Source organism: Moschus berezovskii, chromosome 8 (assembly GCF_049115385.1).
Source record: "Moschus berezovskii isolate FMDL1 chromosome 8, NW_MosBer_1.0, whole genome shotgun sequence".
Lineage (NCBI taxonomy): Eukaryota > Metazoa > Chordata > Mammalia > Artiodactyla > Moschidae > Moschus > Moschus berezovskii.
The window spans coordinates 60,628,099-60,647,711 of NC_142467.1; the positions used below are offsets into that span (position 1 = coordinate 60,628,099).

At 42.9% G+C, this 19,613-nt stretch overlaps 1 protein-coding gene across 1 annotated transcript in view; it reads right to left on the minus strand.

The window, feature by feature from the left end:
- Positions 1-18,064, minus strand: part of CYSTM1 (cysteine rich transmembrane module containing 1) — a 54,557-nt gene extending 36,493 nt beyond the window's left edge. Inside the window, exons 1-2 of the mRNA XM_088839300.1 lie at positions 17,879-18,064; positions 17,722-17,836 (exon numbers count right to left, since the gene is read on the minus strand). Coding sequence (XP_088695426.1) covers positions 17,722-17,836; positions 17,879-18,064 — 301 coding nt within the window. The remainder of the gene's footprint in view (positions 1-17,721; positions 17,837-17,878) is intronic.
- Between the last annotated feature and the right edge of the window lie 1,549 nt (positions 18,065-19,613).

Sequence of the window (19,613 nt, forward strand, 5' to 3'; positions counted from 1 at the left end):
ATTTTTTAAACACCATACACAGAAATAAACTCGAAACAGATTAAAGACCTAAATATAAGACCAGATACTATAAAACTTAGAGGAAAACAGTCAGAATGCTCTATGACATAAAACAGAGCAATGTCTTTTTCATCTGACTCTGAAAGTAATGGAAATAAAAACAAAAATAAACAAATAGGACCGAATTAAACTCAAAAGCTTTCGCACAGCAAAGCAAACCATAAACAAAGTGAAAAGACAACCCACAGAATGGGAGAAAATATTTGCCAATGATGTGACCAACAGAGATTAATCTCCAAAATATACAAACAACTCATGTACCTCAACATCAAAGAAACAAACAACCTAATCAAAAAACAGGCAGAAGACCTAAACAGACATTTCTCCAAAGAAGACATACATATGGCCAATAGGCACATGAAAAGATGCTCAACGTTGCTAATTATCAGAGAATCCAAATCAAAACTGCAGTGAGATATCACCTCACATCAGTCAGCATGGTCATCATCCAAAAGTCTATGAACAACAGATACTGGAGAGGGTGTGGAGAAAAGGGAAGCCCCCCCGCTACACTGTTGGTGGGAATGCACACTGGTGCAGCCACTATCGAGAACAGTACAAAGGTTCCTCAAAAAACTAAAAACAGAGCTACTATATGATTCAGCAATTCCACTCCTGGGCACATTATCTGGAGAAAACCATGGTTTGAAAGGATTTGTTGTTGTTTAGTTACTAAGCCATGTCTGATTCTTTTACAATCCCATGTCTTAATACATGCACCCGTATGTTCACTGTAGTACTGTTTACAATAGCCAAGACATGAAAGCACCTAAGTGTCCATCAACAGATGAATAGATAAAGAAGATGTGGTACACACATACAATGGAATATTACTCAGCCATAAAAACAATAATGTCATTTGTAGCAACACGGATGGACCTGGAGATTATCATAACTAAGTGAAGTAAATCAGAAAGACAAAAATATCATATGATAATGCTTATATGCAGAATCTTAAAAAAAGATGATACAAATAAACTTATTTGTAAAACAGAAACAGACTTACAGACTTAGAGAACAAATTTATGGTAACCAAAGGGGAAACATGAGTTTGTGATTGACATATACACACTATATTTAAAACAGATAACCAACAAAGGCCTACTGTATAGCACAGGGAACTCTGCTCAACCTAAATGGGAAAAGAATCTGAAAAAGAACAGATACCTGTATATGAATAACTGAATCACTCTGCTATACACCTGAAACTAGCACAACATTGTAAATCAACTATAATCCAACATAAAATAAAAACTTTTTTAAAAGACTGCATTGAATAGTATCTGATGATCCCACTCAAGACATGCTCAAAGTCACAGGATTTTCAGTTATTCAACCATAAAATGAGAAGAGTAGAAACTATTCTTTCGGAAAGTGGCCCATGGAGATAACAATCTCAGCAAAGTAGAGATGAAGGAAAGAACAGTTTTTCAAAGTCATTATTTTTTAAATGACAAGATACCTGGTATCTTGGCACTAGCCTTGCAGGCAGTAGGGTGGAGAATGTTCCTCTGGAAAAACCGAGCAGCGCCAAGGGGAAAAATATATTGATAATTATATTCAAGAGGCCAAAGAAATGACTCTCCCAGTCATTCCACAATAAAGCCCATCAACAGAGAACTTCTAATCGACTTTTTATTGCCTCATAAATAAATGAATGAACAAGGATTATCAAGACATTTGCAGAAAGCCTGCAACATAAAAGAGCAAAACAAAAAAGAAAAAGAAAGAAAACCCAAATGTCCAAAAAAGCCAAAACAATAAATTATGGTGTATCTATTAATAGTTTCTTTGCACTTATTTTTAATTTGCTTTCAAAGCCATGATATAATATTAAGTGTAAGAAAAATGCAATAGCATGATCCTGATTTTCTTTAAAATAAATATTAATAAATGGATCAATGTTACAGAATCAAGAATTCTACAAGAGACCCACACAGTAGTCGTTTAATTTATTAGAAAGGTACCACTGCAACTCAGAAAGTAAAAATTAATGTTTTCAATAAATAGTGCCAACTATTCTTATGGGAGGAAAAAAAAATGATCTCCATCCTTATAAACTGTGAATAATTCATACTATACCATGGACTTTTATATAAAAGCTAAAGCAATCACACCTTTAGAACAAAGTTTATAATATATTCATGACTCAGGCAGTATTTACCTTATGACCTAGCAACTCTTAGAAATACACTGAAGTAAAACGAGTGCATAAGCACACCAAAGATATATGCAAGAATCGTCAGTGACTTCCCCGGTGGTCCAGTGGTTAAGATTCTGCACCTCCAATACAGGGGGTGCAGGTGCTGTCTCTGGTCAGGGATCTAAAGATCCCATATGCTGTGTGATATGGACAAAAAAAAAAAAGGTCAAAGCAGCTTAATTTATTATAGCCCCAAACTGGAAACTATCCAAGTGTTCATCAACAGCAGAACAGAAAGATTACAGTATAGTCTATCAAAAAGAAACTGCCCAGCAATAAGGAAAGAATGAATACTATCTGCAGCAACATGGATGAGTCAAACAGATAATGATCAATGAAAGAACCTAGACTTCATATTGCTAAGATTCCATTTATATGAAGTTCAAGAACAGCCAAAATGAATCTACAGACACTGATTGGAAGCACAGGAGGTGACTTCTGGGATAATGGAGATGTTCCCCATCTTAAGCTGAGTCATGATTACATGGAATACTCCTGGAGTTGTACAATAAGATTTTCATGCTTTAAGTGTACAATAACAGTAGACAGATAAAATTTGGCTAGATGGAAAAAAAAATTTATAGTGGTTTTCCCTGGGTGTTAGAATTACAGGCAATTGTTATTTATTCTGTATTTTAAAAAATTCCACAGTCTGAAAAAAATTGTTTTCTTAGTGCTTTTTTGTGTTTTCATGCTACCCACCTATTTTTTTTTTAAATAGCTAGACTGCCTCTGTAGACCTTCTGTCTCCTTCTAGTACTCTAATTTCCCTTTCTATTACTAAAAATTCTCCTTTATGGATAAACTACTTTATATCTGCTCCTCACTGCTTTTTACAGTGATTTTTGTAATTGTGATTGTTTTTTTTTTTGGGGGGGGGGGCGGTATACCACGAGGCATACAGGATCTTAGTTCCCAACCAGGGATCAAATCTGTGCTGCCTGCAGTATAAGCTCAGAGTCTTAACCATTGAACAGCCCGGGAAGCCCCATGATTCTTTTCCTCACAAGACAACACAGTTCCTTAAGGTGTTTAAATGTTTTCTTCTGCTTCAAACTGAGAAGTCATTTGGCTAAATAACAAACTTGGGGTTAAAAAATTTTTTTCTCTAGGTTACATACAGACTTTCCCCACTTTGGAACTATTCTCATATTCAAAGCCAGAAGTTATGCTTATCCCTCTCTCTTTACATATCCTTTTTGGGATTTTTCAAAACTTCAAAGTCTGAAAACATGAAACTGATCTTATTCTAAAGACCTCCTCTGTGTCTTTTTTGAACTCCCTAATTAGCTGGCCTTTTAATAGGATCTTTGTGAACAGATTATTTTATATTCTAGGTCCCTCAGGTTTTTTTTTTATTCTCATACCCATAATTTTGGGTATGACTGTGCTAAAAATAAGCTTTAGAATTACTAGTTCTGTGCTGCTCTACCATCTCAGGTTTACAGTTTTCATTAAATTTTGGTGTTGACATGTTTGTTTATTCCATTCACAGTCATCTGGCCATTCTAAAAGAAGTAAAGACAACAGGTCAGGGGAGTCAGCGAAGGCTTCTAAGAAGAAGCAACGATCAAACTGAGAATTAGGCAGAAAGAAGAATGCAGATTACTCAAACCTCACACTCTTGTCAGAGGTAACATTTGCTTGGCAGATAACTATTGGCAAGCCTGATCATTTGTTTATTCAACATTAAGTACTTACTGCCTGGTAGCTCAGACAGTAAAGTGTCTGCCTACAATGCGGGAGACCTGGGTTCGATCCCTGAGTCAAGAAGACCCCCTGGAGAAGGAAATGGCAACCCACTCCAGTATTCATGCCTGGAAAATCCCATGGACCAAGGAGCCTGGTGGGCTACAGTCCATGGGGTCGCAAAGAGTCGGACACCACTGAGTGACTTCATTACACTTCTTCACCTGACAGGCCCAGTAATGAGGATATCAGAGGAAGAACTAACTCTAGCTGGCTTGCTCTTCCTCTTCAGTACCTCTGATAGTAAAAATAAAATTTTCTTTTCCATTTGTTGGTTACCGCATCAGATGGAAAAATCTGGAAGTTCGCCAAATTTCAAGGGTATGGGGTGGGTGGTTTGGCTAAACAGACCAGACGCTTTGCCTGGTTCAGAGGGCAGTTATCTCAAAGAGTTACTCGTTTACTGAAACACATGTATAAGTAAAGAATAACCCTGCCAACAGAGGAAGTGGGCCACATAGTGTGAGCCTGCTGTGGTCCAAGAAAAGAAGCAACAGCATCAAATCCGAACCCCAAAGCCACAAGAACAGGCATTCCATAGCCACAGGCCTTCATCTAGGAAGAACCTACTCCTGACATGCAAGCTTCACACTGGGGCCCTGGGGAACAGCAACAGCAAGGGTTTACTTCTACTTTTTTTTTGGCCATGCTGCATGGCTTGCGAAATCTTAGTTCCTGGACCAGGGATTGAACCTGTGGCCGCCTCAGTGAAAGCACAGAGTATTATTCCCAGGATTCACTTCTAAAAGGTGGCAGTGACATTCACAATAACAGAGCAACACCAGGAGACTATGACAGTTGATACTGTGACATAGACAAGATCTTTGTTTTTATGACTTCCTCACTATGGGTAACACATTTGGCTGTGTTACCATTTCCTAAGTTGTTTTTTTAGGGGGGTGGGAATAGGTGGGAAGGAGACAACCGACTGTCTAAATACGGATTCTGGTATCAATCTCCCAAATATTATTAACCATCCCTACTTCATTCATGATCTTTCATCTGCCAGAGAGTTAACTGGGCCTTGAGCTGTCCTCACATAATCAATGAACCAGAGCATGCCTTTTGTATCAGCATTTTGGCTTGTGGCTTTAGCGTAGTAGCCTCTCAGTAGAATGCACAATGACACAGAGCTCAGAAATGGGCTCTTCACTGAACAAGGGCCTCAAAATGCACAAGGGAGGCAAAAAAATAATAGTGGATCATCCACCCCTGGAGGCCCTGTCCTAGAGTAATGAAGAATTTCACAGACTGTCTTGTTTTCCCTTCTTACAAAGGCTATAAAAACTATTTATCGCTTATATAACTGAGTTACACGTGAAACTAAAAAAAAATCTACAAACTGTTTAGTAACATGGCTTGTTAAAGCCACTCAGGTAATTGCTTTAAGCCACTATCTCCAACATTAAACTAACACAAAGATGTAAGCATTCTCCATTTGCCCTGATATATTAGATGAAGAACAATGAAGTCTGAAAAGTCATACACACATTAATAATCCACAGTAGTTCAATATTATTTGAAAACATGGCTATAGCCAATCTCATTTCCCTCCAACAATAAACGTGCAGCCTTGAAGACTGTGACACTCCAGAGAAGTTCCCCTCAACACAGAAAAACATATCATCTGCTAAAATCTAACTGCATAAAGCTTTCTATACAGAATCTCTGGCTGGATCCTAGGCCTGTCACTCTCTAAGGAGTAAGATATATAACCTTTATTAACCAGTCCTCAAAAAAAAAAAAAGCTTCCCGAATTACTCAACCATCAAAAAGAATGAAATAATGCTATTTGCAGCAACATGGATGGACCTAGAGATTACAATACTAAGTTAAGCAAATCAGAAAGAGAAAGACAAATACCATATGCTATCACTTACATGTGGAATATAAAAGACAACACAAGTCAACATAGCTACAAAACATAAAGACTCACAGATACAGAGAACTGACTTGTGGTTGCCAATGGGGAGGAAAGGATTGGAAGTCTCGGATTAGCACAGGCAAACTTTTATGTATGCGATGGATGAACAACAAGGTCCTACTGATTAGCACAGGGAACTATATTCAATAGCCTATGACAAATTATGAGGGAAAAGAATATGAATAGAATATATATGTATGACTGAGTCACTCTGCTGTACAGCAGAAATTGACATAGCATTGTAAATCAACTATACCTCAATAAAATTTAAAAAGAAATGCAAATGCAAAAACAACAAAAATCGCTATCTGAAAATATCTACCAACAACTAAAATAGTGTATCCTGAACCATCCAGGCATCAGAATCCCATTCCGCTCTAATGTTTGGAGGATACACCCTTTCTTTTTATTGAGAGTTCATTCTTTTTCCTTATAAATTCTTCAATAAAGACTAATTTTTAAGTGAAACTTCAAATAATAAAAAGAAGTCTATTCTATGAATCAGAAATTCCACCTTTAGGATTTATCCTACAGGTATAGACTAGTGCCAGTATACCAAAAAAAAAAAACAAAAACAACAAACCACACGATTTTATACCACAAACACAAATATTTACTATAACATTTGTTTACAACTATGTAACATTATATATCAAATACATACAAATACATATATGATATTTGTTTGTTGTTGTTTAGTCACTAAGTTGTATCCAACTCTTCCTCTGTCCATGATATTTCCCAGGCAAGAATACTGCAGTGGGTTGCCATTTCTTTCTCCAGGGGATCTTCTCCACCCAGGGATCGAACCTGCGTCTCCTGCATTGGCAGGCAGATTCTTTGCCACCACAAACACAAATATTTATTATAACATTTGCTTATAATAACTATATAACATATATATAAAATACATGCACATACATAAATGATATGTAACATCCTAAAGGTCCACCTCTATGGGGATGGTTAAATAAGCCATGGAATTTCCAAACCACAGAACTGCTATTTGACCCTTAAGAAGAATGAGGTAGAATTACATGTATTGAAAATGGAAAAGTGCCAACATAGTGAAAAAAGCAAATTACAATACAAAGCATTCTTACTATCCCATTTGGGCTTAAAAATAAAGTTCTATTTCTAGACCTGAATAGGTTACAGTTATATTAGTGAATATAATTATTCATTAAACTGTACTTTTTTTGTCATACACACTTTTCTACACAGTTGGCCCTCTGTATCTTCAGGTTTCACAACCTTGGATTCAACCAACAGCAAATTAAAAATATTCAGAAAAAAAAAATCCCACAGAGTTCCAGAAAGGGAAGCTTGAATGGCAACTATTTATAAAGCACTTACAATATGTTAGGTATTACAAGTAATCCAGAGATGATTTAAAGTATTCAGAGGATATGCATAGGTTATATGCAAATACTATGTCATTTTATCTAAGAGGTTTGAACATCCACATAATTTTGGTGAGAGGGTCCTGGAACTACTGAGAGGTGACTATACATGCTAAAAAATGGAAATTATCTTTAAGTAAAGTCTATTTCATAGCTTTTAGGAGAACCCAGGTGGTGCAGTAGTAAAGAATCCGTCTGCCACTGCAGGAGACACAGGAGACAGGTTCAGTCCCTGAGCTGTAAAGATCCCCTGGGGAAGGGAATGGCTACTGACTCCAGTATTCTTGTCTGGACAGTTCCATGGACAGAGGAACCTGGCGGGCTACAGCTCATAAGGTCATGAAGAGTCAGACACGACTGAGTAGGCACACAACCTACTTCTTAACTTATTGAGCAGGAAAGCCACGCTTCGAGATGCTTCCAAAAACCATCCAACTACTATTGAGAATATGTTTTTTTTCAGCTTCAGGGCAGGATCCACAGCTGTGAACAGACCCATAGATTCCAGGCGAACCTCACCAAGGGCTCCTTCTCCAGCCTTTATTAATCATGGATGGCTCTCTGCAGAAACCACAGGACACCTGAATGCAGGACAGACTACTGCCTTCAGATTCTGGAAGGACTCCTCAAAGGTGGACCTCACTCAGCCCCTTGTCTGACAGCTCCCAAAACGCCAGCAATTACCCCACCTCTCACTACCTCCTTGGGAACTCCAATGTCCAGCTTCATCCGACCACAAGCTCAGGGACTCTGGTCATTACCCAACTAATGCAGTTATCTGAAAGCCATGGGGAAGTGAAGACTGGCTCCTCCTCAGAAAGAAAGGCTGGGATCTCTGAATTACATCTAGTCACTGGGATGTACAGGACGGCATTGTCACTCTGCAATTTCAAACAGTCAGTCATCAAAGTGACAATGGAGAGAAAATGAGTTCAGCAAGAGAGAGGGTAGAAGCGAAAGCAGCAGTGAACAGAAAGAAAAGTAAAAGGGAAGAAAGCTGTTAACAGAGAAAGTGAGTTGAGGAGATGAAAGGACAGGTTAGGGCAGGGAGAGAGAAAAAAGGGAGGAACCCTGCCCCCTGCCAACTTGAGAGGACACACTAGAAAGGCACAGGTCCATCCCTCCCAACAAGCTGACAAGGCCACTTCCCAGGCCAGGTCCCCCACCAGCACAGCCCCTGAAAGACGGGCTCTGCCTGCCCCCTCCCAGAGCATTAGACTAGGCTTTGTGGGAAAGTTGAAATCTTGATAGCTTAGAAAGAGGCCCCCACAGCTTCATGTGCTGGTAATTTAACTAAGCCTGGTTCCTGCCGGCTACCAGACCGGCCCTGGCTTCGCTTCATCATTAAAGCAAGCTCTCCTGACCCGTGGCAGGAGCCGCAGCTCAGTCAGCACCATGGGGCAGCTTCAAAGGACAAGAGTGAATTTCACTGCACACCAGCAAGTACCAGTCACACCTGCCACGTGGTCACCCCAAGGACCAGACAACCCAGAGCAGTTCATTCCTTCCTCCTTTCTTTTCTGCATTTTCATAGAATTTTTAAAATAGGCATTACAGACAAAAAGGTTACACAAAATAGAGGTTAGATGTCATTATTTGCATCCACCAAGAGCAACCATATGTTCATATATGGGAGCCAAGGAGACCAAAGGAGTATGGGGTAGGGATTAATTAAAACCCAAACAAACAAAAAACAAACTGCATCCACCCTGAGCAAAATTTTGAGTTTTCCAAGTGCACACTTGCACAGAAAGAGCAATAGAACACAGCATCAATAAAGACACATCCTTGGCAGAGGGCCTAGAATTTACTGATGATATAGTATACAGGTTCACCACCACCAAGACCTCCTTTTGGCAAACCTCCTATTATAACACCAGTGGTTTCAACTGACTGCATACATTTCTTCTCAGTTCCTAGACCCTTCACTCTGCTGTCTTCCTGGTATCACAGAGCCACTCGGAGTTTCAGGAGGTGGGGTTCAAGGGGCCCTCTCTGAAACCTGGCTACCCCCAAACCAGTCCTATCACCTGTCTACTGCCCCCTGAAAAAATTCACAGTGAGTCACATCTTTGGATGAAGGCAGTATTTTTCCAAGTGGGATATGTGGCACGGTTTGGGGAATGTGGACAATTTTAACAGTTATGCTTTTTAGTATTTGCCTTCTACTTGTGTCAGGTGATAGCTGTTTCCAATTTTAGCCAATCATAGTTTCCCCTTTAAATAACTTCTGGAGTTTTTTAAAAAATGGCACACTTTAAAGAAAAAAATGTTAACAGTACTGATGGCAAAGGGATAAGACAAAAATCATGCAGGTGGAATATAAATTAACTGTGGGAAACAGGTAAAGCATCCACTTCCAAGCCCTTTGACTTAGCATGCAACTAGCCCTCACTGGGGCCTTCCCAGGTAGCTCAGTGGTGAAGAATCCACAGTGCACGTGGGTTCAGTCTCTGGGTTGGGAAGATCCCCTGGAGTAGAAAATGGCAACCCACTCCAGTATTCTTGCCTGGAAAATCCCATGGACAGAGGAGCCTGGCAGGCTACAGTCCATGGGGTTGCAAAAGAGTCGGACTCGACAGAGTGACTAAACAGCAACAACACCCATCACTGGTGTTTCTACTGCCACCATCACATATCAAGATTTGCCACAGTTTAGTTCCACAAAGTCAGCAGAACTAGAAGGATGCAGAAACTGCATCAGAGATTGAAGAATCACAATCTTAGTGAGGGTGTTTGCAGAAGAAAGGCTGGGGGTGGGGGAAGGAGGGACACGGGGTCTGGGGTCTATGGGAAGCTGGCAGGCAGCAGGAAAACAGTAAAAACAAGCTTAAAGATAAGGACTCATGAGCTAGGCACATTCCTACAGAAGTCCCCCTCTTCACATGTATTATACCCATATGATCCTACCCAAGGCCCCAACACTGAAAGCTGACGGGCAAAGTGCTGAGGCCAGAGGCCAGGCACCACTTCCCAGGTCTTCTTCGTCCCAAAGAACTTTGCAACTCAACAGCCCCCAACCCTTACCATTTTGTGAACACTGGCCAAGAGGTCAGATAGTTTTCAGTCATGATCTACGCTATTTTCTGGGCCAATTCTCTTGACACTAATGACTCTTTAGCGCAAATCAGAGAAGTGATAAGAGGCATCTGTGAACAAGGTATTACTCTCTAATGAGTAAATTCAGGTAAATCAAACCCTCTTCTCACCATGAGTACCAAGACTCCCTTATATCATTTACCTGCATCATCACAATAACCTGAGTATCACAATAAAGCAACTCACACAAGGTTTTTGACTTCCCAGTGCAGATAAAAATTATGTATTCACTATACTATAGTCTGAGGGTACAAAGGCATTACGTCTAAAAAAACAATGTACACACCTTAATGTACATCCTCTGATGCTGGGAAAGACTGAAGGCAGGAGGAGAAGGGGATGACAGAGGATGAGATGGTTGGATGGCATCATCGACTCATTGGACAAGAGTTTGAGAAAGTTCTGGGAGTTGGTGATGGACAGGGAGTCGGACACAGCTGAGCGACTGAACTGAACGCACCTAATTTAAAAATCTTTTATTGCTGAAAACTGCTAACAAACATCCAAGCCTTCAGCAAAGTGTAATCTCTTTGCTGGTGGAGGTTTGAAGTATTGTGAGAATTACCAAAATGTGACACAGACACACAGAGTGAACTACTGCTGTTGAAAAATGACATCGACGGACACAGGGTTGCCACAAACCTCCCATCTGTAATATCGCAGCATATGCAAAGCACAACAGAGCAAAGTACAATAAAATGAGGGAGGCCTATTGAGAAATGGAGCGTTTCCTGCCCGGTTAGTAAACAGGGATATCACCATCATTAGCAATTTAACTGCAGCCCTCTATCGCGAGCCTGAGCTGGGCAGCCCCAGGGGAACTCAGGAAGGAGAATGCCTACCATCCAGCCTCCCTCAGACTAAAGCCTCTTCCTACAGTGAGAGTAAGCCCTGATGAACTGAGGACATTCATTCACACGATACTAGCCTGATGGTTAAGGTGTATATCAAAGGAATGATTTCAGTTAGCCCAGCCTCTCACATCTTCCACCTACAGAAAATAGACAAATTCCTTAACATGGGTTATCTGGTTTTCTTTAAATAACAATAACCTTTTGATATTCAGACTACCTGCCTTTTGTTGCAAAATTTCTATATAACTTGGCTCCCCTTCTCATCTCCTTGGAGCAGTTTTCTCAGGATTACTTCAGAAGCTATCTTCTGGGCTTAAAAGTCCTCAAAATTCCCACCAAATAACACTCAACTTTAAGTTGTGAATATTTTTTAAGTCGACACTATAATCGAAATGCTCAAACTACCGCACAATTGCACTCATCTCACACGCTAGTAAAGTCATGCTCAAAATTCTCCAAGCCAGGCTTCAGCAATATGTGAACCGTGAACTCCCAGATGTTCAGGCAGGTTTTAGAAAAGGCAGAGGCACCAGAGATCAAATTGCCAATATCCGCTGGATCATGGAGAAAGCAAGAGAGTTCCAGAAAAATATCTATTTCTGCTTCATTGACTATGCCAAAGCCTTTGACTGTGTGGATCACAATAAACTGTGGAACATTCTGAAAGAGATGGGAATACCAGACCACCTGACCTGCCTCTTGAGAAACCTGTATGCAGGTCAGGAAGCAACAGTCACAACTGGACATGGAACAACAGACTGGTTCCAAATAGGAAAAGGAGTACGTCAAGGCTGTATATTGTCACCCTGCTTATTTAACTTATATGCAGAGTACATCATGAGGAACGCTGGGCTGGAAGAAGCACAAGCTGGAATCAAGATTGCTGGGAGAAATATCAATAACCTCAGATATGCAGATGACACTACCCTTATGGCAGAAAGTGAAGAGGAACTCAAAAGCCTCTTGATGAAAGTGAAAGAGGAGAGTGAAAAGGTTGGCTTGAAGCTCAACATTCAGAAAACGAAGATCATGGCATCTGGCCCCATCACTTCATGGGAAATAGATGGAAAAACAGTGGAAACAGTGTTAGACTTTATTTTTGGGGGCTCCAAAATCACTGCGGATGCTGACTGCAGCCATGAAATTAAAAGACGCTTGCTCCTTGGAAGGAAAGTTATGACCAACCTACATAGTATATTAAAAAGTAGAGACATTACTTTGCCAACCAAGGTCCGTCTAGTCAAGGCTATGGTTTTTCCTGTGGTCATGTATGGATGTGAGAGTTGGACTGTGAAGAAAGCTGATCGCCAAAGAATTGATGCTTTTGAACTATGGTGCTGGAGAAGACTCTTGAGAGTCCCTTGGACTGCAAGGAGATCCAACCAGTCCATTCTAAAGGAGATCAATCCTGGGTGTTCATTGGAAGGACTGATGCTAAAGCTGAAACTCCAATACTTTGGCCACCTCATGCGACGAGTTGACTCACTGGAAAAGACTGATGCTGGGAAGGATTGGGGGTGGGAGGAGAAGGGGACGACAGAGAATGAGATGGCTGGATGGCATAACCGACTCTATGGACATGAGTTTGAGTGAACTCCAGGAATTGGTGATGGACAGGGAGGCCTGGCGTGCTGTGATTCATGGGGTCGCAGAGAGTCAGACACGACTGAGCGACTGAACTGATAATAGAAAGCTTCAAAATAGACACTATCCCGTTTCTGGCAAAGACGAAAAAGACTTGTTGCCTGCCCACAGAGACTGGATTCAAAGCATTTATCTCCCTTGATTTAGAAGGGAGGGCCCATTCAGTTTCCCAGCTCTGATTCTGAGGCCTAAATAGGTACTAATATTCCACACAGCACAGTGAAAGTTGCTCAATCGTGTCCAACTCTTTGCAACCCCATGGGCTACACAGTCCATTGAATCCTCCAGGCCAGAATACTGGAGTCGGTAGCCATTCCCTTCTCCAGGGGATCTCCCCAACCCAGGGATCGAACCCAGGTCTCCCACACTGCAGGCGGATTCTGCAATAATATTCCACATAAGCCTCTGAAAAACTATAAAAGAAGTCATTCTAAGTTCACTTCCTTTTGAAGAGCCCTTTATATATAGTGCCCAAGATGGTGTGAACCTTTTTGGTCAGAGCCTGGAGGGTCAACTCATGCCCAGTCCCCTTGCTTCTAAACTGCTGGGTTTTAATTGCTGACTCCCATTTTACAGCCAAGTCAATTAGTAGACTTGGTCAAGTGTGAGGAAGTTAGAGGCCTAGAATACAGCTTTCAAATCAGCATGAGAAAAACAGGAAGCCTCTCCTGTCAGCAACTTCCCTCATGTGATAACTATGCCACAAGTCTAAGAGATGGATTTTGTAGTTCTGTAGGGTCCCTGGATGCTTCAGCAAGCACCTGAATCCCTACCTGACCAAGGACTGGCAGAGTGACACAGTAGGAGAGGGGAATTTTAAAAGGTGACTATTTCACTCCTCATTCAATTTAGTGAGCATTATTGCTCCTTCAGTCTCTGAAGAGCTTAATAACTAACTCCTTCTGGGTTGAAAGGATGCTGGGTCAAAAGCCCAAGAGGCTGCTAGGTTACTGGTTTACTCCAGGCACTCTAAACCAGATGGATAAAATGTAAAACAGTCTGAACTTATTTACATATGAAATGCAAACATGAACTTACCCTTAGGCCTCCAGATCACACTATTGGTTTACTGGTGACCAAACCCAAATATACCAGGAAACAAAAACAAAAAAGCCTTAGGGTGCTCAATGAAGCTTTTAAAAAATTCAGAATGTCCACCTCTTTTTATTTCACGGTATCTCAAAAAAATACCATTCATCCAACAATTAAAATATTTGCTTTGGAGAAGCTCAAATTTCATATAAGCTCCTATGAATACTCCTTAAGAATCTCTGTGAAGAGAGCACTGCCCATTATCCCATTTCAAGGGCGAGGAATGTTTCCAGCCAGGAAAGGAGGGCCTGCTGTTGGGTGACAAAGGCACCGGCCTAGAAGGTTCCATGGGTCTCTGGCTCATACCCCAACCCTGCTTCTCATCTGGGCCCAATTTCCCCTAAGGGAGGTTATTTCTGTTCTTCAACAGAGCAACCAGCCCTGGTGTTTATCATAGACTGTGTTTAGGGAAACACTATTTTTTCTTCCTATCGAAGTCTTAAATTCTGTACCAGTGGGAAACTTGTAGAGGTGGCAAGGGTGAATGAAAGCAGAAAATTTCCCAAAACTCTTGGCCTACTTAACTGCCCTGACAGCACACAGTTAGGAAACCACTGGGTGTCATCTCAGGGGCCTCCAAAGAGCTCCCAGTCTTTTATGCCTCAGCACAGAAAAAAATTTAGTGAGAGGCAAAGTGACAGATGAGATTTACTAGAACAAGATGCTTGTAAGGTTTATAAGCAGGCAGGCAAGTGTTGTACTGCCCTGAGTATTCAGTGGATTACATTTTTATAATCAGAGAAAGAGAGGGGTGAGGGAGATCTTTGTCTTTCTTGAGTAGTGTCACACTTCCATGATCAGTTCTTCCCCCAGGTAGAGCAGGTAAGTTTTCTTGTCCCTATTTGATCAGGCCAGGACTGTCATAGCACTTTGGACAAAGTTATTCAGGTCTCAATACAATGTGGGTCTTTCATTTTGAAAAGTGACCTTCCCATAAATGATTGTTTTTGTATGCACAGAGCACATCCTGAGGGTCATTAACTTGATGACGCAACTGGGTAGGTTGTAGGCTTTATTCTCTACTATTGTTTTATTGCTTGGGGGGCACTGTGCAATGAACATGTCTTAGGGGGTCAAAGAGTATGTTTTAGGGATCATTAACTCACTGAGCTCACTGGGTAGGAGGTAGGTCTCATGCCACCACTGCTTTATTGTCTGGGGGCCTGTCTCGTGCTTCTGTTGCATGGTTTTGTTGCTAAGCAGGTTAGATTTTATTTTATTGTTAAGCCAACCAATCAGGCTTTGATGCTAAGCGACTTGTTTTGCTTTACGAGTCAAGCAAGCGCACATGGTCTCAGAATCTTCCCATTATTTTCTTGAGTGATCATTAATCTTACTGTAGTCTCCCAAAGCCCCCTGAAGTTCCCCTCTATCTACAATTCCCTAACCGGGTTTCTAAGCTAACTATTTGCTTATCCTTGTGCTTGCTTGTGTGTGTGCTCAATCTGACTCTTTTTGATCCCATGGATTGCAGGCCACCAGGCTCCTCTGTCCATGGAATTTTCCAGGCAGGAATACTGAAGTGAGTTGCCATTTCCTACTCCAGGGGATTATCCTACTCTATTAGTTATAGTGTTTGGAGGGTGGGGGGACCGTTTACAAAGAAAGCATGGTTAACTGGCTGTTTCAAATATTTCCAAAGAGATTTAGAAAATTGATAACAATTTTTTAAAAATGTGGCCCAGAAATCTAATCTCCAATGATTCTTAATATTATGGGGCTCCTGGAAAGCCCAATAAAAAACACTAACAAACCCTACCAATGAATAAGCACACAAGGGGAAAAACTCTTCGGGTTAGTAGAAATATGTTGTAAACACACATTGCTCAATGCTCAAATGGCCTGTCTTAAGATGTCATTTACAGAGAATGACGTTGCTGATCTGACTGGAAGTCTGCTTTCCCCAGGTGCCACCACTCTGGATTTGTCCTCCCGTGGGTGCTGTGCTGGTTTCTCCATTTATGCACAAACCTTGCCAAGTTCTCAGCAATTCCCTCAACTGCCTTTTACTGTACAGGATCCCTGGAGGTTCAATTCTGTTTTCTGGAGTCAAACAAATACAAAACAAGTTGGTGAGAAGTTTCAGCTATTTCACTTCCTCCAGAAAAAAGAAGTTTGTGGAAGATTCAATATAAAAGGGACAGCTGTTGTTGTTTTAATTTTTTCCCCCCACAGGATCAGTAAATTTCAGAGTTGGAAAAAAACTGTACATCACTCAATCATTCCTCTTCAATAATTAAAATATCTTCTTCTCATTTCTCAAGAATTTAAGACAAAAATGGCCAATTAACACTTATGGAGCGTTACCTGGAAAGCCCACAAACTGAAAGTAGTAGGTAGGAAGGGAGGAATCTGTTCTACAATTAACAAAGAGCATGGAACTTCTTTCAGCTTCCCCAATGCCCCCATATTCATGTTTTGGGCACTGATTATCCTTCAAGAACTTCTGTGCCATTAAATCTCTTACCATTCACTCGGACTTTCGGTTTCACCCTAGGTGTAAGAGGTGTTGTAGAACACTCTGAAACCTCTAAAGGGTAAGTGCTGTGGACAATACAACCTCAATGCATATGAAGAAAGGCAAACCCCGTAAACAGTCATAACTGATCGGGTCAAACGAGATAAGAGAAGGCAGCTGGTTGCTTCTTTTCCCTCAGAAGAAGGAATTTTTTAAAAATCTAGGATAATTGGCACCTGGCTGCCTACACCCCCATCCCTGGCTCCTACACTTCCTAAGCAAGGTTTCCAGAATCCCAACAGATTAGAGGTCTAGGCGTTGTCATCTCTTTTCCAGGCTGTTATAACAGCCTCCTCAGTCTCCCCATACCACTGTTCCCCCTACCGCAATCCAGCCGACGCTTAAATGGCTCCCACCCACAAACCCTCAGCTGAGCACTCAAAAGAGTTTTTCCAAATGGGCCCTAACCTAACTTTCCGAACTTCTCCTCTGCCCTCTAAACCGCCCAAGCACTCAATCCAGTAAATCTTTCCTTTACTTCCACATCAAGGTCTCTTTCCCAGAGGTCCCCTTTCCCTCCCCATACTCTTCCAACCCCCACAGCTGCCGGAGATTAGCCCCATCCCTTGGGGCTCCGCTCAGATTTCACTCGCCCCAACAGGTCTATTCACATTTCTATAAATCGCACTCAACAGGATTGAAACATCTTTTCTGAACACCTCTGGTCCCAGCTCCCGCTCGGCCTCGCGCCCCCAACAGGCTCGGTTCTACGCACGGAGTGGGTCGCCCGCAGCGCTCTAGAAATCGCAGCTCAAGGCGAAGAGACGCGGACGCCTCCCGCAGACGTCCCTCGAGACCGGGTGTGGCAAGCCTAGCTCTCAGTCAGCCGGCTCCTCACTACGCGGAGCCCCTTAGTCCTCGGCCCAGAGGCCCCGGCGGGCAGTGCGGGATCTTCCCAGCCTCAGCCAGCGGCGCTGCGACGGGACCCGGAGGAGCAGCCGCGAAGCGCCGGGGTGTGTATCAGGCCGGCTGCAACCGCTCCGCCGGCTCCCGGCCTCTCCCCCAGCTCTGAGCGCTTCCCGGCCCGAGTCCGCCCATCGCGCCCCGGAGCCCGTCGCTCTCCCGGAGCCCTCTGGGGAGCTCGGGGGTGCGCAAAAGCCCAGAAGGGCTCTGCCCGCGCCTAACCCCTTCCCTGGTCCCAGCTTGGCTGAGACCGGGTCCGCCGCGGGCCTCACCTCTCCTCTCTACGAACCCGCTGAGCACTGGTTCGGCCGGGACCCGCTGGAACCTGACGAGACCGCACAAGTGGCGCCGCACCTGCCAAGAAGCGAGTGAGAAGACTAGGCTCTCCTGACGTCACGGCCTCCACGAGCGCCGCGAGCGCGGAGTCACCTGATCACCCTGGCAACACGCGCGGGGCGGGGCGAGGCGGGGGGCGGCGTCACAGCGCGAGCCCCGGCCCCCAGCAGCGAGGCCTGGAGGCGCCACCCGGAGCGCTCCCGAGCGGTTGACGGAAACTCGAGTTCCGGCTCCGGCCTCCCTGCTCTGGCCTTCAAGTAGGCATGGATAAGTGGGCATGAATACTCGAGACTCCAAAAGGCAGTCACCTCAGGCTGGATCACTGCTCCGAGACTCCAGACGTTATCCCCTCGCCGTCAGAGCAAGTGCCTGACCTCAGGGCCTGTGTCCTCACCGAACCCTTAAGGGATTCAGTGCAAGGCGTGCTGCAGGCTTCGCTTGTGAGCTGCTTCTCTCCTCGTCTTCTTCTAGATCCAACTAGGTTCGAGGGTTTGCTTCCAGAACTGTATATGAAAGGACTGGGGCTGAGGCTGATAACTGGATTGCTCTCTGGCAACTTTACCCATAAGCCTCACAACAAGTAGTGCAGCCTTTGCTGGAGAATATAGTAGTAAGACTTCATTCACTCAGGATGAAGAACAGGCTGTAGCCCAGCCCAGTCCTCCTGTCCTGCACCCCTCCTTCTCTGCCAACAGAAAGAGAAAGCACTGAAACACTCTCAGAGCAAAGCTTAGCACAAGCCTGAAAGTCCTAGTTGAAGTCCAATTTGTTTTCAGTTTAGAAATTGATTTTCCCTTCAGTTTCCTCCCCTAACTCACTATGATGCTATGCCTACATCTCTGTGACTTTCCAGTCACTAGACATAGACCGTCAGTTTCAAAATGAAAATGTAAGATCCTGTGGAGGTCCTGGTTTGAGAGCCACTGCTTATTCTATCCCTTTTACTTCTTTCTGAGTTCCATTTAAGTTTTAGTCTCCTACATCCTGCACCACTATGGAAGTTTCATATATGTTGTCCTTCCCTCTTAGAGTTTGGGATTTTAAACCAAAAAGTTATTTTATAAATAATTTCTAGTGAGCATCTTTGCCTGGCAATGGGTGCTTAAGGCATGATCCTTGAAGATTAAAAGTTTATGAGTGGTGCATCTCATATCCAAGTACCACCTGTACTGTTTACTTAATAGTTTTGTTTCAAGTGACACTTGTTTATTTTTATACATTTAAAAAAGAAAGTAGCATATAAATGGGGGGGGCGCGGAGAGACAGCTGTGAAAGAGAAGAATCATGGCTCCAGACAGAGTTGTACTAAAAGGAGAGATATTTAAAATATGAGCCCAGGTCCCAAAGGGCAGAGATTAGGAGGCAGGAAGATGGTGGGAGCAGGGGCAGCCAGACCTGGGGTGGCTGGTTGGTCTGAGGAGGGGAGCTGTAAGTGCAGGTTAGGGATGCGTGAGGGAAGAGCTGGGTTGGAATGAGGTTTGAGGGATGCATAGAGGGGAGAAGTCTGGGAGCGGAGAGAATGGAGCAGGGATCTAGAGAAAGGAGAAAGAGCAGTGGTTTGAGGAGGAACTACTGAAAGGAAGGGTGTGCTAACAGCATTAAGGAAAGGGAGATTACGAAAATGAGGACTGCAAGGAAGGAGGAGCAGTGAGAAGAACTTGATGGAGGCCCTACAGGAAAGCTCAGAGCCTCTGAGGCTGTAATGTGGGCAGAGTAAGGTGAGATGAGGGTGGGGGCAGGGTTAACCGCCTTGGAAGAGAGGGCAGCTGGACATATAGGGCCATGCCGTGGGAGAAGAATGGTGTTTTCAGTAAGGTCCTTGGTCACT